The sequence below is a fragment of the Ovis aries genome, chromosome 6 (genome assembly GCF_016772045.2).
Source record: "Ovis aries strain OAR_USU_Benz2616 breed Rambouillet chromosome 6, ARS-UI_Ramb_v3.0, whole genome shotgun sequence".
In the NCBI taxonomy this organism is placed as follows: domain Eukaryota; kingdom Metazoa; phylum Chordata; class Mammalia; order Artiodactyla; family Bovidae; genus Ovis; species Ovis aries.
Window position 1 is genome coordinate 346,997 of NC_056059.1, and position 24,836 is coordinate 371,832.

A 24,836-nucleotide genomic window follows, 5' to 3' on the forward strand; every position below is an offset into this window, starting at 1 on the left:
AAGAAGAGATTAACATTTACAACTCTTCTTTCTTACACTACTCTCTATCTGCTCCACTTCACTGAGTTACCCATGACCGTAAATTGAGGTGGCACAGTTACTTCTGATCTCCTTAGCCATCTTGATTAAACTGTATAAATTTTCTTCTTGTCTTCTGAAAATGTTAGAAATTGCAAAGAACTTTTAAGAGAAAAATAAAACAAACACCAAATTCTTATGATGACATGTTGAAGAACAGGTTCAGAAATGAACACTTTGGTTGTAATATAAAATGAACTACAATTAGTATTTCAGACTTTCTTTTACAAGTTTAAATGGATATTATATTCAAAGTAAAAAAATACATTCATAAACATTAAAGCCTATTATATAAAACTGGCAGCAATCAACAGTTTATTTCTTAGTGTTTCTATATAAATAATTAACTAATTATTTTCTCCTTATTCTGCAAAACCAGATGGTCAATGCAATTGATCTCAAATTTAGGATTTAAAAAAAACCATACATATACAAAGTAATTCTAATACCTTTGAAAAATTATAAGACTAGGAAAGAACAATTTTAAACCCGTGTATATTTTATTATTATAAAGTTATAAAACATTAAATGGTTTTTCTTCTTAGACCAAGTAAGAATAACAATGTGCAGAAAAAGATAAAATAATTTTGCTCTGCAAGCAAGTAACTATACTTCAGACTTGAATTGCATTTGAATTTGCTATTTTCTCCCTACAAGAGAACCAGGAAGAAGAGAATCCAGGTGAAACTGATAAACTGCCAGGTGCTTTCAAACAACTCCTTTTCATAGAGGAACTTCTAAACAATCACAGTATTATGTGGGCTGGTATCTTTTCCTTCAGTCTTCTTCTGACAGACTCAGTGAAGTTAGATAGAGAAGACCTATATTTGGAAGCAAAGGAGAAAGAAACATATAAGAATTGTTATCCAGCAAACCAATTTACTCATTCTTAATTTCTTATTATAGCCAATTAATTATGAAAAGTTACTAGGGTTTTTTGTTGCTGAAATTAACTTCATATTTACTTACCTTTCAATATAAATACAGCATTGTATTTCTTTAATGGTCTGAATATATGCTATTAAAGAGGGTTTTATGTTAAATTATTTTTCATCTAATAAACCTTCTTTGCTCAGTGACCCACACTGGTAGTCTTAACTATTTTTAAAATCATTTTGGATATTGACCCTGATACTTGCACCTGCTAAGAAAGTTACTGATCAAATCAAAGATATCAGGACCCAAATCTTAATTTGGTGTATTTTATCTAACTAATAAAATTGTCCCTAAAAATGACAAACACTTTGTCTTTTTTTTTTTTTACTTTATTTTACTTTACAATACTGTATTGGTTTTGCCATACATTGACATGAATCCACCACAGGTGTACATGCGTTCTCAATCATGAACCCCCCCTCCCACCTCCCTCCCCATAACATCTTTCTGGGTCATACCCGTGCACCAGCCCCAAGCATCCTGTACCCTGCATCAGACATAGACTGGCGATTCGTTTCTTACATGATAGTATACATGTTTCAATGCCATTCTCCCAAATCATCCCACCCTCTCTCTCTCCCTCAGAGTCCAAAAGTCCACTCTACACATCTGGGTCTTTTTTGCTGTCTCGCATACAGGGTCATCATTGCCATCTTTCTAAATTCCATGTATATGTGTTAGTATACTGTATTGGTGTTTTTCTTTCTTTTCTTTGTATGATATCACTTATATGTACAACCTGAAAAATACAACAAACTAGTGAATATAACAACAACAAACCAAACACATGGATAAAGAGACCAAACTAGTGATTACCAGTGAGGACAGGGAAGCAGAGAAGGGCAAGGTGGAGATAAGGAGTCAAGTATATGTACCACCACTTTCTTATCCACTCGTCTGCCAATGGACACCTAGGTAGCTTCCATGTCCTAGCTATTGTAAACAGTGCTGGATGAACATTGGGGTACACGTGTCTCTTTCAATTCTTGTTTCCTCAGTGTGTATGCCCAGCAGTGGGATTGCTGGGTTGTATGGCGATTCTATTTCCAGTTTTTTAAGGAATCTCCACACTGTTCTCCATAGTGGCTGTACTAGTTTGCATTCCCACCAACAGTGTAAGAGAGTTCCCTTTTCTCCACACCCTCTCCACCATTTATTGTTTGTAGACTTTTGGATAGCAGCCATTCTGACCGACGTGAGATGGTACCTCATTGTGGTTTTGATTTGCATTTCTCTGATAATGAGTGATGTTGAGCATCTTTTCATGTGTTTGTTAGCCATCTGTATGTCTTCTTTGGAGAAACATCTGTTTAGGTCTTCGGCCTATGCTTTGTATCACTTATTTTTCTGGAATTTGGCTGCAGGAGTTGCTTGTATATTTTTGAGATTAATTCTTTGTCAGTTTTTTTCATTTGCTATTATTTTCTCCCATTCTGAAGGCTGTCTTTTCACCTTGCTTTTAGTTTCGTTCATTCTGCAAAAGCTTTTAAGTTTAATTAGGTCCAATTTGTCTATTTTTGCTTTTATTATTATTCTGGGAGGTGGGTCATAGAGGATCGTGCTATGATTTAAGTCAGAGAGTATTTTGCCTATGTTTTCCTCTAGAAGTTTTATGGTTTCTGGTCTTACATTTAGATCTTTAATCAATTTTGAATTTATTTTTGTCTATGGTATTAGAAAGTGTTCTAGTTTCATTCTTTTACAAGTGGTGGACCAGTTTTCCCAGCACCACTTGTTAAAGAGACTTGTCTTTTCTCCATTGTATATTCTTGCCTCCTTTGTCAAAGATATGGTGTCCATAGGTGTATGGATTTCTCTCTGGGTTTTCTATTTATATAGTTCAATTTTTTAAAATAGTCCTGAGGAATCTTAGTACTATAAGACAATTCAGTACTAGAATAGTACTAATCTTAGTACTATTAGACTATTGCTTAGTAATTAGTAATGCATTAGACTTCAATGCAATGGACTTAGAAAAGGCAGAGGAACCAGAGATCAAATTGCCAGCATCCACTGGATCATAGAAAAAGCAAACGATTTTAAGAAAAACATCTACTTCTGCTTCATCGACTATATTAAAGCCTTTGATTGTGTGGATCACAACAAACTATGAAAAAATTCTTAAAGAGATGGGAATACCAGGCCACCTTACCTGCCTCCTAGGAAACGTGTATACAGGTCAAAAAGCGATTTCAAATCCTAAAAGATGATGCTGTTAAAATGCTGCACTCAAAATGCCAGCAAATTTGGAAAACTCAGCAATGGCCACAGGACTAGAAAAAGTCAGTTTTCATTCCAATTCAAAGAAGGGCAATGTCCAAGAATGTTCAAACTACTGCACAATTGCACTCATTTCACATGCTAGCAATGCTCAAAATTCTTCAAGTCAGGTTTCAACAGTATGTGAACTGAGAACTTCCAGATGGACAAGTTAGATTTAGAAAAGGCAGAGGAACCAGAGATCAAATTGTCAATATCTGTTGGATCATAGAAAAAGCTAGAGAATACCAGAAAAAATAAACATCTACTTCTGCTTCATTCACTATGCTAAAGCTTTTGACTGTGTAGACCACAACAAACTGTGGAAAATTCTTCAAGAGATGGGAATACAAGATGATCTTACTTGCCTCCTGAGAAATCTATATGCAGATCAAAAAGCAACAGTTAGAAATGGACATGGAACAACAGACTGGTTCCAAACAGAGAATGTAGTATATCAAGGCTGTATATTGTCACCCTGCTTATTTAACTTGTATGCAGAGTACATCATGAGAAACGCTGGGCTGGAAGAAGCATAAGCTGGAATCAAGATTGCTGGGAGAAATATCAATAACCTCACATATGCAGATGACACCACCCTTAGGGCAGAAAGTGAAGAGGAACTAAAAAGCCTCTTGATGAAAGCGAAAGAGAGTGAAAAAGCTGGCTTAAAGCTCAACATTCAGAAAACGAAGATCATGGCATCTGGTCCCATCACTTCATGGCAAATAGATGGGGAAACAATGGAAATAGTGACAGATTTTATTTTCTTGGGCTCCAAAATAACCGTGGATGGTGTCTGCAGCCATGAAATTGAAAGATGCTTGTTCCTTGGAAGAAAAGCAGAGAAATTACTTTGTCTGCAAAGTACATATAGTCAAAGCTATTGTTTTTCTAGGAGTCATGTACAGATGCGAAAGTGAAAGTCGCTCAGTTGTGCCTGATTCTTTGCGATCCCATGGTCTAAACAGTCCATGGAATTCTCCAAGCCAGAATACTGGAGTGGATAGCCATTCCTTTCTCCAGGGGATCTTCCCAACCCAGGGATCAAAGATGTGAGAACTAGACAATGAAAAAAAAAGGCTGAGGACCAAAGAATTGATGCTTTTGAACTGTGATGCTGGAGAAGACTCTTCAGAGTCCCTTGGATAGCAAGGAGATCAAACCAGTCAACCCTAAAGGGAATCAATCCTGAATATTCATTGGAACAACTGATGTTGAGGCTGAAGCTTAAATACTTTGGCCACATGATGCAAAAAGCTGACTCATTTGAAAATATCCAGATGCTGGGAAAGATTGAGGGCAGGAAGAGAAGGGGCAACAGAGGATGAGATGGTTGGATGGCATCATTGACTCAATGGGATTGAGTTTGAGCAAATTCCAAGAGTTAGTAGCCTGGCATTCTACAGTCCATTGGGTCACAAAGAGTCAGACACAGCTGAGTGACTGAATGACAACAAAAGCAAAGCATTTTAAATATATGGTAGAGCAAAATATAACTAATTTTCACTTTGGAGCAAAATTTCATTATGGTTTGGATTTGCATTTTCCTGATGATTGGAGACTGTTGAGAATCATTTCATATGTATGTGGCTATATCTTCTGAAAAATGTCTATTCAGGTCCTCTGCCTATTTTTTAATCAAGTTATTTTTGTCTTTCTTTGTTTTTGATGTTGAGTTGTATGTTCAGTTCAGTTCAGTTCAGTTGCTCAGTCGTGTTTGACTCTTTGCGACCCCATGAACTGCAGCACACCAGGCCTCCCTGTCTATCATCAACTCCCAGAGTTTACCCAAACTAATGTCCATTGAGTAGGTGATGCCATTTAACCATCTCATCCTCTGTCATCCACTTCTCCTCCTGCCTTCAATCTTTCCCAACATCAAGGTCTTTTCAAATGAATCAGCTCTTCCCATCAGGTGGCCAAAATACTGGAGTTTCAGCTTCAACATCAGTCCTTCTAATGAACATCCAGGACTGATCTCCTTTAGGATGGACTGGTTGGATCTCCTTGCAGTCTAAGGGACTCTCAAGAGTCTTCTCCAATACCACAGTTCAAAAGCATCAATTGTTCTGCACTCAGCTGTCTTTATAATCCAACTCTCACATCCATACATGACTACTGGAAAAACCATAGCCTTGACTAGATGGACCTTTGTTGGCAAAGTAATGTCTCAGCTTTTTAATATGCTGTCTAGATTGGTCATAACTTTCCTTCCAAGGAGTAAATGTCTTTTAATTTCATGGCTGCAATCACCATCTGCAGTGATTTTGGAACTCCCAAACTCCCAAAAATAAAGTCAGCCACTGTTTCCACTGTTTCCCCATCTATTTGCCATGAAATGATGGGGCCAGATGCCATGATCTTCGTTTTCTGAATGTTGAGCTTTAAGACAACTTTTCACTCTCCTTTTCACTTTCATTAAGAGGATCTTTAATTTCTCTTCACTTTCTGCCATAAAGGTGGTGTCATATGCATATCTGAGGTTACTGATATTTCTCCTGGAAATCTTGATTCCAGCTTGTGCTGCAATCTTGATTCCAGCTTGTGCTTCCTCCAGCCCAGCGTTTCTCGTGATGTATTCTGCATATAAGTTAAATAAGCAGGGTGACAATATACAGCCTTGACATACTCCTTGTCCTATTTGGAACCAGTCTGTTGTAAGTTGTATGAGTTCTTTGTATATTTTGAATATTACCCCTTATTGCATTATCCTTTGAAAAATATCTTCCCCCATTGACTCAGCTATATTTTCAACTTGTTGATAGTTTCCTACAATGTGCAATTTTTTTTAGTTTGATATGGTCCCATTTGTTTATTTTTCATTTTGCTGCATTTGCCTGAGACAGATCCAAAAAAATATGGCTTAGATTGATGTCAAAGAGCATACCATCTATTTTTCTCTTCTAGGAGTTTTATGGTTTCAAGCTTTACACTTAAGTTAATTTTTTATATGATGTCAAAAGTAGGGTTTTTTTTTGAGATTAGTATATTCCTTTTTCTGACTGCAGTATATTTAAAAAGTAGTATATTTGTTTGCATATAGCTGTCCAGTTCTCCTAAATTGTTGAAGTGACTCTCTACCCCATTGTAGACCCTTGCCTCCTTCATTGTAGATTAACTGGCCATCCTTGCATGAGTTTATTTCTGGCCTCAGTATTCAGTTCTATTGGTCTATGTGTCTGTTTTTATGCCAGTAGTATACTGTTTTGATTACTGTGTCTTCATAATACAGTTTGAAATCAGGGACCATGATCTGAAAGCTTTTTCTTCTTTCTCAAGATTGTTTTGGTTATCTAGGGTTTCTCACATTTCCATAGAATTTTTAGAATTATTCGTGAGAAAAATTCCATTGGTATTTTGATGGGAATTGCATTGACTCTGTAGATTCCCTTAGGTAATGTGGTAACTTTAACAATATTAATTCTTCCAGTTCATGAACATGGTATATCTTTCATTTGTATTAATCTTTACTTTTTTTTATCAATGTCTAATAGTTTTATGAATATATTTTACCTCCTTACTTGCATTTATTCCTAGGTATTTCATTCTTGATGGAATTGTAAATAGGATTGTATCCTTAATTTCTCTTTCTACTAACCCATATAAATGCAATAGATTTCTGTGTAATTTGTATCCTGCTACTTTATTGAATTCATTGATGAGTTCTAGTAGTTTTTATGATATCCTTAGAATTCTGCATATAGCATGGGTCCCCAACCTCTGGGACTTAATTCCTGATTATCTGAGGTGGAGCTTTATTTTTATACATAATAATAATAGAAATAAAGTGCACAATAAATGTAATGCACTTGAATCATTTTGAAACTGCCCACTCGAAGTCCATGGAAAAATTATCTTCCACAAAACCCATCCCATGTGCCACAATGGCTGGGATCTACCTATATATAGCATCATCTCATCCACAAGCAGTAACAGTTTCATTTATTTCTTTCTGAATTAGAATACTTTTATTTCCTTTCTTGCCTGAGTGTTGTGGCAAGTACTTTTAATACTATGTTCGATTCCATTAGCAAGAGTGGGCAAATATTTCTTGTTCCTGATCTTGGAAGAAATGATTTCAGCTTTTCACTGTTAAGGATGATGTTGGCTCTACTTCTGTCATATATGATCTTTATTATGCTTAAGTATGTTCTCCCTATTCCCACTCTTTTGAAACTTTTAATCGAAAATAGACACTGCACTGTCAAAAACTCTTGCTCCACCTATTGAGAAAGGCATACTTTTTTATTCAATATGTTAATGCAGTTCTATCATATTGATTTATTTGTGGATATGGAACCATCTCTGTGATAAATCCCACTTGATCATGATGTGTTATCCTTTTAATAGATTGTTGAATTTGGATTGCTAATATTATGTTGCGAACTTTTGCATCTATGTGCATTAGTGATATTGGCCGGCCTATAATTATTTTATTTTTGGAGTCTTTTTCTGACTTTAGTAAATAGATGGGGAAACAGTGTCAGACTTTATTTTGGGGGGCTCCAAAGTCACTGCAGATGGTGATTGCAGCCATGAAATTAAAAGACACTTACTCCTTGGAAGGAAAGTTATGACCTACGTAGATAGCATTTTCAAAAGCAGAGACATTACTTTGCCAGCAAAGGTCTGTCTAGTCAAGGCTATGGTTTTTCCAGTGGTCATGTATGGGTGTGAGAGCTGGACTGTGATGAAAGCTGAGCATCGAAGAATTGATGCTTTGTTGGCGAAGACTCTTGAGAGTCCCTTGGACTGCAAGGAGATCCAACCAGTCCATCCTAAAGGAGATCAGTCCTGGGTGCTCATTGGAAGGACTGATGCTGAAGCTGAAACTCCAATACTTTGGCCACTTCATACGAAGAGTTGACTCATTGGAAAAGACTCTGTTGCTGGGAGGGATTGGGGCAGGAAGAGAAGGGGATGACAGAGGATGAGATGGCTGGATGGCATCACTGACTTGATGGACCTGAGTTTGAATGAGCTCCGGGAGTTGTTGTTGGACAGGGAGGCCTGGCGTGCTGCTATTCATGGGGTCGCATAGAATCGGACACGACTGAGTGGCTGAACTGAACTGAACTGATGATACAATGGCTTCATAGAAGGATTTTCAGTGTTCCTTCTTCAGTTTTTTTAGATTACTATGAGAAGAAAGGTGTTAACTCTTCTTCAACTGTTGCGTAGAATTTACCTGTGAAGGCCTCTGGTCCTAGACTTTTGTTTGTTGGGAGTTTTTGATTACTGATAAATTTGATTACTGGTAATTAGTTTGTTCATGTTTTCTATTTTTCCTTATTTAGTTAGTCTTAGGAGACTGTACATTTCTAGGTATTTATACATTTCTTTCACGTTGTTCATTTTATTGGAGTATCATTGTACATAGTAATTTCTTATGAGTCTTTGTATTTCTGTCTGTGCTGTTGGTTGTATCTGCTCCCTTTTCATTTCTAATTTTATTTATTTGGGCCCTCTTTAATTTTTTTGTTTTTTACTTCATGAGTCTGGCTAAATGTTTATTAATTTTAAAAATATGTTTCACTTATCTTTTTTATTTAAAAATTTTTGTCTCTATTTCATTTATTTCTGCCCTAATCTTTATTCTATTTTTATTCTTCATTTTTTTTTCAACTAATTTTGGGTTTCAATTTTATTCTAAATCCTTCAGGTATAATGTTAGATTGTTTACTTGAGATTTTTCTTGGTTCTGAGGAAGGCTTGTATCACTATAAACTTCCCTCTTTGAACTGCTTTTGCTATGTCCCACAGAATTTGGATAATTACATTTCCACCTTCTCTGTCTCAAGGTATTTTAAAATTTCCTGTTTGATTTCAACAGTTACTAAACAGTGGTTGCTTAGTCATATATTATTTAGCCTACATATGCTTATCGGAGAAGGCAATTATAGTTTATTGCTTTTTTTTTTTTTTTACACTTGTGGTTGATTTCTTGTCTCATAACATTGTGGTTGGAAAAGTTGCTTGATGATTTCAGTCGTTTTAAATTATTGATTTTTGTTGTTGTTGTTGTGACTTAGTGTATGATAGGTACAACGAAGACCTGTGCCACAACAACTGAGCCTGCAAGCCACATCTACTGAAGCCTGCACACCTAGAATTCATGCTCCTCAAGAGAAGTCACTGCAATGAGAAGTTCACTCATCACAACTAGAGAAAGCTCACCTGCAGCAACAAATAGCCAACATAGTCCAAAAACTAATTCATTAATAAAAAAAAAAGGCAATACTTTTCACATTGATCTCCAGATTAAACATACTGCTATCCAAGTCACAGCTGACTTTTTTGCAGAAACTACAAGCTAATGTTAAAATCTGTATGGGAATTCAAGTGAACTAGAATAACCAACAAAACCTTGAATAACTGCAGAATTGGAGGACTCATGCATTCTGATTCGAAAACATGCTACAATATTACAATAATCAATAGGACTCTTATAGGATTAATTCAAGCAGTGACATACAGATCAATGAAACAGAACTGAAAGTCCAGAAATAAATTCTTACATTTGTGGTCTACAGATTTTTGACAGTAGTGCCAGTAGTGCTAAGGTAATTCAGTGGGCGAAAAATACTAATTTCAACAAATGGTATTAGAGAATTTAGATATCCTCATGCAAAAGAAGTTGAACCCCTTCCTCACACCATACACAAAATTTAACTCTAAATATTACAGTCATAAATATAAAAGACAAAACTATAAAACTTTTGGAAGGAAATATAAATGTAAATATAAAGTATTTGTGACCTCGGATTAGTCAATGGTATTTTTAATACAACATATAAAGCACAAGCAACCAAAGGGGGGGTGGGGTGGGGAGACGAATTGAACTTTACCAAAACTAAAAACTTTTGTGCTCAAAAGACAACACTGAGAAAGTGAAAGGACAATAAATAGGATGGAAGAAACTAACTTTCAAATCATGTATCTGATGACGGCTATGTATTCAAATATATAAAAGTATGGATGTGAAAGCTGGACGATAAAGAATGCTGAGTGCCGAAGAATTGATGCTTTTGAACTGTGGTATTGGAGAAGACTCTTGAGAGTCTCTTGGACTGTAGGAGATCAAGCCATTCAATCCTAAAAGAAATCAGTACTGAATATTCATTGGAAGGACTGATGCTAAGGCTACTTTGGCCACATGATGTGAAGTAATGACTCATTGGAAATGACCCTGATGCTGGGAAAGATTGAAGGCAGGAGGAGAAGGGGATGACAGAGGATGACAGATGACAACAGAGGTATCACTGACTCGATGGACATGAGTTTGAGAAAGCTCCAGGAGATAGTGATGGACAGGGTGGCCTGGCATGCTGCAGTCCATGGTGATGCATTGAGTTGGACACAACTGAGCAAGTGAACTGAACTTTACATCTTAACTATTAAAAGACAAGTAAGTTAATTGAAAAAAAAAGTGCAAAGAATTTGGATAGACAGTTCTCTAAAGAAGATAGACACATGGTCAATGAGTACATGAAAAGATGCTCAATATGATTAGTCATTAGAGAAATGTAATCAAAATCACTGTAAGATACCATTTAACATCCACTACTGTGGCTATAATAACAAGTATTGGTACGAATATAGAAAAATTGGAACCCTTATATAAAGCTGTAAGGCATATAAATTGCTGCAATCATTGTGGCAGTTCCTCTATAAGTTAACACAGAAAAACTATATAATCCAGCAATCTCACTCTTGGGTATATACCCAAAAGACCTGAAAACATATGCACAAACAAAAACTTGTGCATGAATGTCCAGAACAGAATTATTCATAATAGACAAAGAGTAACGGTAGCTGACTCCCTTGCTATATATAGCAAGTTCTAAATAAATAAATTTTTCTTATTCTCATTGAGATGATCTGCCAGTTAGCTTCCTGAGAAAGTCAGAAGGAAAGGGATCCATGCATAGATGGAGGTAATACCTTCCATGACACATAGAGGAAAAGGAGGGTTGGTGTGGGTAGAGTGGGAACTGGATTAGGTGGGAGTCTTGTTTTATACTTGGAAGCTGACATGTGCTGACTTCCCTTTTCTCTATGATATGAGGCAAGGCCATCTTCTTTAAAATAATGGTCTAAAACTTAAAATGAGTAGAAAAGGTTAGAAACAGTTATTGTGGAGTGCAATGCAGTAAGTTGACCACAGAAATGCAGGTTTTTCCAGACAATTTGGGACTGGATGAAGAATTTGAAGCATTTCCAATCTGACTGCTTGTGTATTCTCCAACAGCAATAATATGCCTGTCTGAAGACTTCAGAATTCTTCCAAAACAATGAAATGAAGACAGAGCATCAGGAAAACCTGTAATACTGGCAGCAATTATGGAAATAATGAATTATACAATCTTAGCAAAAGAAAGGGACCAGTCAATGGTCATTGCTTCATTGGAATGAGGTTGGAATAGTGGCAGTGTCTGACCAAGCTGTGGATATGACAACAGGTGTGCAGGGCTGAAATCAGTAGAGGAACCCTTGGGAAAGACTGTATATTCTGCTTATTTTTCTTCTCTAATAGAATTTTAACAAAGCAAAGCAGAAGATATGTGGTTTGCATTGTTATTTTATTTTGAGTGGTAACAGGATTTAATTTATAATTAAAATATTATCAGGGGTTTTATTTATAAATTAGCAATATTCTGAAGAACTGTAGATACACTGAAAAGATTTTGAACATTTCTTTTGATCTGTCAGTCAGTTCAGTCACTCAGTCATGTCTGACTCTTTGCAACCCCAAGGATTGCAGCAAGCCAGGCTGCAGTTTCTATTGATAACTGCTTATAATTTTAAGATCAAGAAACTTTAGAATTCATATAACATTTTGATATTAATGATAATGTCAAGAGAACTGTGGCATTTAATAACATACAACACAATTAAAAATTTCAAAATACATCCAAAAGTGAAATGTGTTAAAGAAGTTAATAAAAAGTGATTTTGTTTTTCTCAAGTCACTTAAATACTCTTTTGCTATTAAGAACAGCATATTTTTCAAATATATATACTGCTATGTAATAATAAAGTTTAACTGATATCACTAATTGAATAACAGAACAAAAAAGTTATGCTACAAAGACATTTTAGATTCCTGAACATGATAGAGAACAGGTACTCTATTTTTTTTTTAATTTTAATTTTTTGGCTGCACCATGAGACATGTAGGGTCCTCGTTCCTTGACCAGGGTTGCAACCCTCACCCTTTGCATTAAAAGTGCAGTCTTAACCACTGGACCACCAAGGAAGTCCCTTTAATAGCTACTTTAACTAAATACCTGCAGAAAGAATTATTACACTCTTTGCAATGAGGAATCAGTTTGCAAAGTGAAGAAAACTCTGAAATTAGGCTTTAGTCTATCATATATACATATATATTTTTCATATATAGGAATAAACATTTATTATAATAATAAATATACATAACTACTATATTTTATATATTTACAAATTCAGTACATTGCATGTATTATCATTAAGGCATCAGGGTCTTTGTAAAAGAGCTTGATATCATCAGTAAATTAGGAACTTTAAAGATTTTCTCTGACATGATTCTTGGACACTGTGTAACAGGAGGGAAAGGGACAGGGCATAACTTTCTGAAGAATGACATAGCCCAAGGACACAACCTAAACAGATTAGAATCAAGGGGTCCAAGATGGCAGACAATTCAACTTTGACTAGACTTTGATTCTCAACTAGCAAGCTAAATGACACATCCAGAGGCACCACGACAGACCAAGACACTGTCAAAAGACCAAGGAATGGGTGATAGCCCAATTCCTGGAAATCTCCACCTCTTCCCCAAAATAGTTGGAATAATCCTCCTGTTCATTAGCATATTAAATTACTCAGGCCATACAAACTAACCACATGCCACATGCTACATTTTTCAGCTGCACTTGTCCTCTACAATGGCACAGAGGTCTGTGGAGTTTGCTTCTCTCTGAATCTGAATAAATCTTCTTATGTATCACTTTTTCTCTCACTGAATTCTTTCTGTGATGAGACATCAAGAACCTGAGCTTCCTAATAAAGGAAACGAGGTGCTGTGGGTTTTGGCTAAGTTCAAGTCATGGCCACATGGGTTTGAGTCCCAAGCTGGATTCAAGTACCAGCACATGGATTCAAGCCCCAATCTGAGGTAAACAGTTTCAACTGGGCTATGACTAAGAATACAATAATTTTCTATATTATATTTAGTTTTGTGCAAGACATTCCACAGATATTATACTCCCTGCAAGAATTCCCTATACTTGAAATTAAAAGATGCTTACTCCCTGGAATAAAAGTTATGACCAACTAAGACAGCATATTCAAAAGCAGAGACATTACTTTGCTGACTAAGGTCCGTCTAGTCAAGGCTATGGTTTTTCCAGTAGTCATGTATGGATGTGAGGGTTGGACTGTGAAAAAAGCTGAACACCAAACAACTGATGCTTTTGAACTGTGGTGTTGGAGAAGACTTTTGAGAGTCCCTTGGACTGCAAGGAAATCCAACCAGTCCATTCTAAAGATCAGCCCTGGATGTTCTTTGGAAGGAATGATGCTAAAACTGAAACTCCAGTACTTTGGCCACCTCATGTGAAGAGTTGACTCATTGGAAAAGACTTTGATGCTGGGAGGGATTGGGGGCTGGAGGAGAAGGGGACGACCAAGGATGAGATGGCTGGATGGCATCACTGACTCGATGAATGTGAATCTGAGTAAACTCCAGGAGATGGTGATGGACAGGGAGGCCTGGCATACTGTGATTCATGGGGTTACAAAGAGTCAGACATGACTGAGCGACTGAACTGAACTGAACTGAAAGGTATCTTCAGGCTATTCCCACACTATACAAGTTTATAGTCTAAACATTGGGGGCCAAGTCGTATTGTCAAGGAGCTTATATTCCAGTATTAATGATTTGATTAAATAAAGTAGAATATGATAAATTCCTTTAAATAACTACTGGTATAAATATAGTGATTGTTGAGAGTGGAAAATTATTTAAACCATTTGGATCAGGGTGAGCCTCATACAGAAAATAGAGTTGGAAGAGAATCCTGGGGGAGAGAGGCAGAGTTTGAACCTGGTAAGATGAGGGAGCAATACCTGGAAGTGCAGACACTTACAGCATAGATGTAGGGAAGCAAAAGTTCAGCTTGGCATTTCATGCAAAGATGGGAACAACAAAAGACAGAAACAGTATGGACCTAACAGAAGCAGAAGATATTAAGAAGAGGTGGCAAGAAAACATAGAACTATTAAAAAAAAAAAAAAAAAGTTCTTCATGGCCCAGATAATCACAATGGTGTGATCACACCAACAGCCAAACATCTTGGAATGCGAAGTCAAATGGGCCTTAGGAAGCATTGCTGCAAACAAAGCTAGTGGAAGTGATCGAATTCCAGTTGAGCTATTTCAAATCCTAAAAGATGATACTGTTAAAGTAATGCAGTCAATATGCCAGCAAATTTGAAAAACTCAGCAGTGGCCACAGGACTGGAAAAGGTCAGTTTTAATTCAAATCCCAAAGAAAGGCAACACCAAAGAATGATCAAACTCCTGCACAACTGAACTCATCTCATATGCTGGCAAAGTAAAGTTCAAAATCCTCCAAGACATGCTTCAACAGTATGTGAGCCATGAACTTCCAGATGTTCCAGCTGGTTTTAGAAAAGTCAGAGGAAGCAGATATCAAGTTGCCAACATCTGTTGGATCATAGAAAAAGCAAGTGAATTCCAGAAAAATGTCTACTTCTGCTTTATTGGTTATGCCAAAGCCTTTGACTGTGTAGACCACAAGAAACTATGGAAAATTCTTCAATAGATGGGAATACCAGACCATCTTACCTGCCTCCTGAGAAATCTGTATGCAGGTCAAGAAGCAACAGTTAGAACTTGACATGGAACAACAGACTGGTTCCAAATAGGGAAAGGAGTAAATCAAGGCTGTATATTGTCACACTGCTTATTTAACTTATATGCAGAGTACATCATGTGAAAAGCCAAGCAGGATGAAGCACAAACTGGAATCAAGATTGCTGGGAGAAATATCAGTAACCTTAAATATGCAGATGATACTACCATTACAGCAGAAAGTGAAGAACTAAAGAGCATCTTGATAAAAGTGAAAGAACAGAGTGAAAAAGTTGGCTTAAAACTCAACATTCAGAAAACTATGATCATGGCATCAAGTCCCTTTATGTCATGGCAAATAGATGGGGAAACAATGGAAACAGTGACAGACTTTATTCTCTTGGGCTCCAAAATCATTGCAGATGGTGACTGCAGCTGTGAAATTAAAAGACACTTGCTCCTTGGAAGAAAAGCTATGGCAAACCTAGACAGCATATTAAAAAGCAGAGATATTACTTTGCCTACACAATTCCATCTAGTCAAAGCTGTGATTTTTCCAGTAGTCATGTAAGGATGTGAGAGTTGGACTATAAAGAAAGCTGAGGGCCATGGAATTGATGCTTTTGAACCGTGGTGTTGGAGAAGATTCTTGAGAGTCCCTTGGACTGCAAGGAGATCCAACCACTTCATCCTAAAGGAAATCAGTCCTGAATATTCATTGGATGGACTGATGCTGAAGCTGAAACTCTGATACTTTGGCCACCTGATGCAAAGAACTGACTCATTGGAAAAGACCCTGATGCTGATGCAAAGAACTGACTCATTGGAAAAAAGACCCTGATGCTGGGAAAGATTGAGGGCAGGAAGAGAAGGGGACAACAGAAGATGAGATGGTTGTGTGGCATCACCAACTCAACGAGCATGAGTTTGAGTAAGCTCTGGGAGTTGGTGATGGACAGGGAAGCCTGACGTGCTATAGTCCATGGGATCACAAAGAGTCGGACACCTCTGTGTGACTGAACTGAACTGAATGTTGAGAGTCTAGCAAAGCTAGACTCATGGTATTGCTGCCAGGAAAACATTCTGTGTGGGGGCCTTAAACCAGTATCAGACTCTGAATGAAGTGCATGCCCTGGATAGCAGTGAAAGGTCACAAGCAGATGGAAGTTCCTGAGGTGACTTCCCAATAACCCTTGTGACCAACACCCTCCCTGCCCCTAAGGTCTGTTTACCTATGTGCCTCTTAGATAAGACCCACTGTGGCAGACCAAAACCCCAATCTTGTTCTGAATTGGTCAGTCAATTTGACTCATTGCCTAGGAATCCAAAGCAAACCACCACATGCATGCATGATGGTCCTCCTCTCTGTCTGCACTCTGCCAATTACCTTCCCATGTGGCCCCTTGAGGCATGCTGGGTGCTTCCTTCAGACCTGTAAGTAATAAACTTCTCTATTTCAACATATCTGTGGTCAGCTGTTTAAATAAGGCTCACTATTCTGTACTATGCCCCACTTAACAAATGTTAATTTAACAAAGTCAGAATACCCACACTCTGCCTTCAGAGAATTTCCACCATGGGGTGGTGGGGGAGGGAAGGAGCCAAGTCAGTTAACACATTATTACAATGCAGTGAGTCCAGTACTTTGACAAAAGTATACAAACAGTGCTGAGAGCAAAAAGTGGGCACTTAATAAAATCAGTAGGAGGTATCAAAACCAGGGAAGGTGTCTCAAAGGATGACTTGATAATAAGGAAAAGAATAAATGAACAGAAGTGTAGCTATAAAGTAAGACGTGAAAAATGGACTGACTTTAAAGTAATGGTAACAATTCTAGCTATTATCTGTTTAACACTTACTATGTAGTAGGTATGGTTATGATAAGGTACATGCCTTTACTAGCTCAATTTTACAGGCCTGAAAATGAAGGGAGGCTCACAAGGGATGAGCTGGGTGGCCAGAGCTAGAACTCAGGCAGTCCCTTCTTAACACTTACCCACTTTGAGGGAGGACAAGGGAGAAGAGGTGCTCCTGGAAAGATACCTTTTGTAAAGTGATGCTTGCTAAATTATGGAAGTTCTCACTTTAGCCTCCTGAAGGCTACAGACAGTTAAGGATTTTAATCAAGGTGTGACACTTTAATCAAGCTCATTTAATCAAGGTATGATATTACAGGTTAAAAAGACCATATGATAAAATGAAAAACGACTTTCCAGAAAGACACCTGGAAGCTGGAGTGAGTAGCTAAGGTGTGGAGGTCATGCTGGAGAGCTGTAAGAGGCATTGAGATAGTCATAGAGATAAAGGAGGAAGCAGGTTATCAAGTAGAAATGAAAGCCTGGGCAACCACATAGAACTGAACACTAGGGCACTGTGCTCAGAAGTGGTATATTTCACAGCACAGTGCCTAATACATGGCAATTTGGAGAACACAGGAGAAATATTTGAGTGAGAAGAATTAAAGAACCTATTTTTAGATATTCATTCAATAACTCATCAAATATTTCTGAAGAGTTGAGGACAGTTACCAGGTATATATCTATGACCAGAGCAAATTCCTGTTCTCATGAAACTTACATTCCAACAAGGGAGGAAGATACTAATCAAACAACAAAGTAAATATATGTTATGTATGTCACATGGCATTAGGTTTTATGGAGAAAAACTATCCAATAAAAGGAAAACAGAAGTATCTTGGGTAGGGTGAAAAACTGTTTTAAGATTTTATTTTGGTACTTCTTTTTTACATAAAAGATCATCAGGGAAATCCTTCCTGATGACATGAATGGTATTGGAATAGAGAGCTGAGTTATAGGAATAGCTGTGCAGAAGCTGTGGCTTATATCTATATATCTACTATGGCCCTGGGCTTCAAGTTTCTGCAGGGCAGCTGAGGTGACTCCAGATAGGCAGCTAGATACCCTGTACAGGTCCTGAAAAGCATAGTGATTTATTCCAGAGATGGTCAAAAAGGAGTATGGTATCATTGAAACCAAGGAAAGTTCATCCTACTATTTGACCCACAGAGACAGCTGATGTATTCATTGGATTCAAGAAGAAGGAAGTCACTAAAGACCTTTCCCAGAATGCTACAGGAGCAGTGCATTGAAACTAAATGGGAAAAAAGGAAGTACCACTTTTTTCAAGACATCTGACTGCAGAGAAGAACCTGGGTTGGTCACTAAAGAGCACCATGGGATAAATGGCACACCTTTTTTTTTCTTTCTTTTTTTTTTTTTTTAAAGATGAAATAGATCAATTTTAACATATTGAATCTGCTGGGGAAGAAAGGGAGTAATTGTTGGATCAAGGTTCCTGAGATATGGAGAGATTACCCATAACCAAGAAAGAAATCTCTTAATGAAAGGCCAGGAAGGGAAAACAGAGGACATTAAACAGATGTAGATGCATGCAGTTTGAGGGCAGGTCCAGTTTGAACCTTGATTATCTCCATTTTCTCTGGGAAGAGGAATTATCTCTTGTTGTGAGTTGGATAAGGATTTCAAAAAGTTAAAGGGAACTAGATAGAGGTCATTAAAGGTTTGAAATATAACCGAATGGGATTGAGAGATACCCAAAAGTAAGAACAGTTATTTCCAGAGAGCCCTGCTAATGTTGGAGACAAAATGCTCCATTGAAATGGAGATTCCATATTAAAGGCAGAAGTTGGCTTTTGGATAAGCCAAAAACTGAGAAGGGCCACAATAGGACAGAAAGAGTTTGGAAGCAGCGCAGAGATTTGGTAGAGGTGGATGGCTGATCAGAAGCCTGTGACTTTAAGTCATTAAGAATAAGGCAGACAGAACCAAAGTTGATCACACACAAGAGTGTTTGGGTGTGGAGAAAGCATAAAAAGCCCCACTGTGGTAGTGGAATGAAATAATACAAATGAACCTATATATATAAGATAGACTCACAGACGTAGAAAACAAATGTATGGTTACAAATGGGGGACAAAATGAGGAGAATGAGGATTAACAGAAACAACTACTATACATAAGATACATAAGCAACGAGGAACTATATCCAGTAGCTTATAATAATCTACAATGGAAAAGAATCCGAAAAAAATTTATAACTGAATCGCTTGGCTATACACCTGAAACAAACATACTATTGTAAATCAACTACAATTCAATAAAATTGTTTTATTAAAAAGCAGTTTTGTTAATTGTTTTGTTAAAAATACAGAACTATAAACACTTGTATTTGGATGGCAATCAAGGGTCTCAGTTTAAATTAGTGTGTTAATTTACCTTTAATGTGTTAATTTAGCTTTACCAAAACTATTTTCATAGCCATTACCTCTGAGAAAAGAGCATGGACTTTAGGGGAGTGTGAAAGTATTTTACTTTTGACTTGATATTCTTCCAGACTACTAGAAAAAAAATATTGTACCATGAACATGTATTATAATTATTATTAGAAAGCTAGAAAAAGTATGTGTTAACAGGATGTGTAGATAGCATATACTACCAATAAAATTAGGCCTATAGCAGGATGACACTGTTGGAAGTTGATATCAAGAGAGTTCAAAGACCCTACCTCATTTTCACTTTGTAGCTTTCACATCAACCTTTGAATTTGGATTTCCTGACACCCTTCTTTTGCTTTCCTTCACTCTAATTCACTTATAGCTGAAAGTGTTGCCAAAGTATTTTTGAGAAAAAAGAGTATCAAGAAAATAAATTTTATATTGAAGTAACTACTTTAATTAACTATTTATATTTAATTAACTATATTAATTATTTTTTTTAATTTAATTAGCTCAACTATTAGGAAATCTCACTGGGGATCTTTGAAAAAGACTCTGGGAGAAGGAAAAATGGAGTGAAGATAACATGGCTTTCCCATCAAATGAGCTGAAAGTCTAAACCACTCTAAAGGGTTAATTTGTAAAAATTCAAAGTCAGCTGTTTAGGTGACCTGTCCTTTTACAATCTTCCTTAACCCTAACCAAATCAAGTCAAGACAGGTGATTTTATCTAAAGCTTGTAGAAAACAAAGTGGACAAATGAAGGAAAGTTCAGCCTCAGAGTTCCACTACAAATATTTACAGCAATTTATCCAGCTGTCAAAGTATCTTGGTTGCTAGACATATGAAAAATATGCAAATATTCAGGATAGTGAGAAACCTGAAGACAACACTTAGAGCACTGGTTTGGCAAGATCTTGGGAAATTATCTTTTTTTTTCCTTTTTTATTTTTACAAAAAAATTATTGAAGCATAGTTGATTTATAATGTTTTAATTTCTGCTGTATAGCAAAGTGACTCAGGAATATATTCATATATATAAGGAATATATATATATTCCTGTTCACATTATTTTCCATTATGGTTCACTGGATATTGAATATAGTTTCACACAGGGAAATTATCTTAATGTTTCTCTTTTATTGGCTGTTATACTATCACTGGATTCCAAAATGTGACTTTTACACATTCGTCAAAGAACTATAGCTGGAATGCAGGACTAGCCTAAACACTGAGAAAATGAATGCTGTAACCTGAGCAGTTCTTTAAAAGGATTACCTGCCTTTTGTAAAGTATTGCCATTATTAAATGATTTATATGGCTTTCAACTTAAGTTTCCCTTTGGTTTACAAATTTGGTTTACAGGTCAAAATCTTCCTTAAGTTTGACAGTTCAAATTTCACTACTCTATCTTGTTTACTTACAGCCCTAGTTCTTAGGCAGGTGGTTTGTGGAGAAAGCCAATACAACCTGTGACTGACTAAAGGGTTTTTGTTTGCATTTGTGAGGCATCTTTTCCTGAAAATGCAGGAATTTCCTGGCTACTTCGAGATGCCTCTTGTTACCTTCAAAAAGTCCTGGAAAAATCTTGAACTTCCATTCCTTCTAAGCACTGATTTTACCATTATTTATTTGAGACTGAAATTCATTATCAACACACACCAAAGGATTTTTTAATATATATAAAAAAAGAACTTTTAAAGCATCTTTTAGTCTCTAATAATTGGCTGATCAAGAACTTCCTCTTGTATTTTTCTGGATTTTGCCCCCAAATTTATTTTTCATATTTTGATAGTAAAGAGTAACTTGTTCCAGATGCAGGTGTAGAGAATTTGGCTTTTTATCTCAGCCCTCTTGATAAATGCTTATTACTGAACTGCTCTTTCTTTATGTAATGCTCTACTATGGTCTTCACTGGCTTGAAAAGCATGCATTAAATATCAGCTACAGCAGCCATTTATTTATTTATTTTTGGCTCCAAAATCACTGCAGATGGTGACTGCAGCCATGAAATTAAAAGATGCTTACTCCTTTGAAGGAAAGTTATGACCAACCTAGACAGCATATTAAAAAGCAGACACATTACTTTGCCAACAAAGGTCTGTCTAGTCAAGGCTGTGGTTTTTCCAGTAATCATGTATGGATGTGAGAGTTGGACTATTAAGAAAGCTGAGGGCCAAAGAATTGATGCTTTTTAACTGTGGTGTTGGAGAAGACTCTTGAGAGTTCCTTGGACTGCAAGGAGATCCAACCAGTCCATCCTAAAGGAGATCAGTCCTGAATATTCATTAGAAGGGCTGATGTTGAAGTGGAACTCCAGTATTTTGGCCACCTGATGTGAAGAGCTGACTCATTTGAAAAGATCATAATGCTAGGAAAGATTGAAGGTGGAAGAAGAAGGGGACGACAGAGAATGAGATGGTTGGATGGCATCACCCACTCAATGGAGATGCGTTTGAGTAAGCTCTGAGAGTTGGTGATGGACAGGAAGGCCTGGCGTGCTGCAGTCCATGGGGTTGCAAAGAGTTGGACACGACTGAGCGACTGAACTGAACAGCAACTATTATTCCCCTGAATGAATAGTGCCATAAATGCTCCAGTCCACAGGCCAAAAGAATAGACTAATTTAGCAATTGCCTCTGTTATGTTAACCAGGCTGAGGGAAATTCCTATGACTTTTTTAAAAGGAAGATATACTTCATTAGAATTGAAGAGCTTAAAATAATTACAATGGAATGCCAATTTCTGATTTTTGTATTAAGTTATTTAAACTTGGGTGATATTTGAAGTTAACTGATTCAAGCAACACTACTGGTGATGGTGGTGGTGTAAAATCAGGAACAAAATTCTATTCAGAGTATATCCTTAAGGATGCAACCATCAATATTAATTCTATTAGTGAAGCTGGAAAACTGCTATGTCATTAAGTTGATTTTATATCTGAAAATAAACATTTTCAGGAAGAATATACTACTAAATATTGAGGTTAATACATCATCCATTTAGTGGAGCTGGGAAATTTTGTCTGAATATTTTCAAGCCTAGAATGGTGTTCATGTGCAACGTGCTTATTCTGAATAACATAGGGATATATTCAGATTTTTTCAAAACACTAGTTACAGATACATCTATTATTAATTAAATTCTTCTGGTGCCTGATTTTTTAATTATGTAAATTTTCAAACAAACAAAATAGTATTAATCCTCATATAACTATCACTCAGATTCAATAGTTATCAAGATTTTCCTACATTTTCCTCATCTATCCCATCAAATTATTAGAGCAATTCCCAGATATCATTTCATTTCTCTGTTAGTATGCAAACCATAGTATGCATTACTTCAAGGGACATCACAGTAAAGTCATTATCACATATTCAAAATATGAACAAACATTCTCAGGTACAGCTGACCTGGAACATTGCCAAAATGTAAACATTGCCAAAACCATTTTCCATCAGAAATACCTCAGGGGAAGGGCACTCGTGAATGGAGAGGAATACGTCTCCTCTTAAGGCCGTTGTGTCTGTGCAATTTTCTTCTCATTGCCAAATTAGCTGGGGGGGGGGGGGGGGAAAATATTAGAGCATTTACAGAAAATTAGTTGCTGTTTAATCTGAAGATTGTGAGGGAATATTCTAGATCCAAATTATACTGTGATTATCTGCTATCTGTTCAGATATGATTGTGATATAAAAAATTAATGGGATGTAAATGCATGGCAAGTATTCCTAACAGTTTATATTGATGCTGGGATCTAATAGAAAAATTCTCCTCCTACATGACTTCTTTCTAAATACTCCTAGACCTTTTAGTTTACGTTGTGAATTAAGTACAAATATTTCACAAGAATATTTTCCAAGTTGTTCTGTAATTTTAGAGGAGAAACAGTTTGAATAGCAATTCAATTGCTATAAACAGTAAGAAGGAATCATCTGCTTTCAGAGTTGCTAATTTGAAACATTTTTCTTATTTATGTAAAAAGGGCAGATCAGGAGACCTCATTTGAACTAATCTCAGTGATCAAACTTCTGGTTAACTAAAAGGCAGAAACTGAATGTTTACTTAGTTATATGCACCATTTTCTATTGTAAATGGATAAGTATACTTTCAAGGAAATAATCTAACATATTTAGATAGAAATGTTATCTCTCTATTTAAATTAGGCTTGGCTTTTTCCCTTAAAAAAACTATTTTTTTTTTAAACTTGCCAGTGCTTTGAACTCCTAGATGTTTAGTTTTGAAGTAAAAACACTTTAAAATAACTTTGTTTACTAAGTTCCTATTAAGAACAACAGAACAGATATAATCCTTGAAAAATATGTCAAGTAATTTAATATTATCCTGACCATACAGATTTTTGACTTTTTTATTTTGGCTCTATAAGCATAATAAAAAAAAATGGCACTTTTTAAAGTGACACATCTAACTATTTATCTAGAAATAACAACTCTTTTTACTTATAAGGACAATGTAACTATGATAGTTTTGGGATCGATTTTCTTTGAATTTAGAAAAGCAATGGTAGGATATTTATCATCATTTGCTATTTTGTTAAATATCCAAATAACAGACCTAACAGAATAGAAAACATATTTCTGAACTCCTACACACTCACTCCCAACCCCATTCAACCACCGACCCTACCCGCCCCCGCTCCATCCCCACCGCACTCCCTGCCCCAACAAGCACAGACCATTTTCAACAGAAACACAGTCAGGCTCAGAAGCCCATCCACACAAACAGATATGAAATCAAGTTACTCCGTTACAAATGGGAAAAGTCCTACCTTTTCTTTGTCCATGAATAAGTAGAAGACTCATCATAAACATGACAAATAGAAGAAAGAACCGGTGAAATCTCATTTTTCTGCCACTCCACAGTGGAGCTAAAGCTCACAAGGGAACCCCTCTCTGAATAGTCTGTGCGGTATCTGTGTGGCTCTCTTCACATTCTAAAGACAGACCTCAGAGAACAGCTAGCTGCGTTTTCCAGAAAGGTTAATGATCACAGCAGACAAGGTTTCTGGTGCTGTGAGGCAGTCAGAGCCCCTTAGGCCCCAGACCCCTCCTCCACCCGCCTCTCCCGCCAAGGCCACGCCCCTTTATTTCCATAAGTAAATATTGGTGACGCCAAAAGTCCAGGATTTGGGTGGCAATGTCAGCTGCCAGCCCTTGGGAGAGGCTGTCTGAGTCTGATCAGGCTGTGGGGAGTGTGTGGAATAGCACACTGGCTTGGCCTCCTCCCTCACTGTTTACATCTGTTTACACTTTGCGTTGTGCACATTGGTGCCATACCCAGAAACCCAGAGGAATGACAGGAAGTTGGTTTTTCTTTTCAGAAAGCATTATGAAGCTCTAATTTAGACCGTCGAATGCTTTGTGGTAAAGCAAGTGCCGAAATACTTTATCTTTTCCAAACCTATTGCAAAGTGGTGACTGTTTACCCC

The 24,836-nt window shown here is 36.8% G+C and overlaps 1 protein-coding gene across 1 annotated transcript; it reads right to left on the reverse strand.

The window, feature by feature from the left end:
• Positions 1-211: 211 nt before the first annotated feature.
• APELA (apelin receptor early endogenous ligand) lies at positions 212-24,441 on the reverse strand. The gene is made up of 3 exons (XM_027971382.3): positions 24,177-24,441; positions 22,855-22,944; positions 212-899 (listed from the first exon to the last, which is right to left on the reverse strand). The coding sequence occupies exons 1-2, from the start codon at positions 24,250-24,252 to the stop codon at positions 22,856-22,858; spliced, it is 165 nt and encodes a 54-aa protein (XP_027827183.1). The 5' UTR covers positions 24,253-24,441; the 3' UTR covers positions 212-899; position 22,855.
• Positions 24,442-24,836: the final 395 nt, after the last annotated feature.

What these genes read in the sequence shown, in the direction of transcription:
- APELA (XM_027971382.3), bottom strand. Translation starts at nt 24,252, where the DNA reads ATGAGATTTCACCGGTTCTTTCTTCTATTTGTCATGTTTATGATGAGT. An exon ending in TATTCATGGACAAAGAAAAG is followed by an intron (nt 22,945 to 24,176) that starts GTAGGACTTTTC and finishes CCCCCCCCCCAG; the next exon opens with CTAATTTGGCAATGAGAAGA.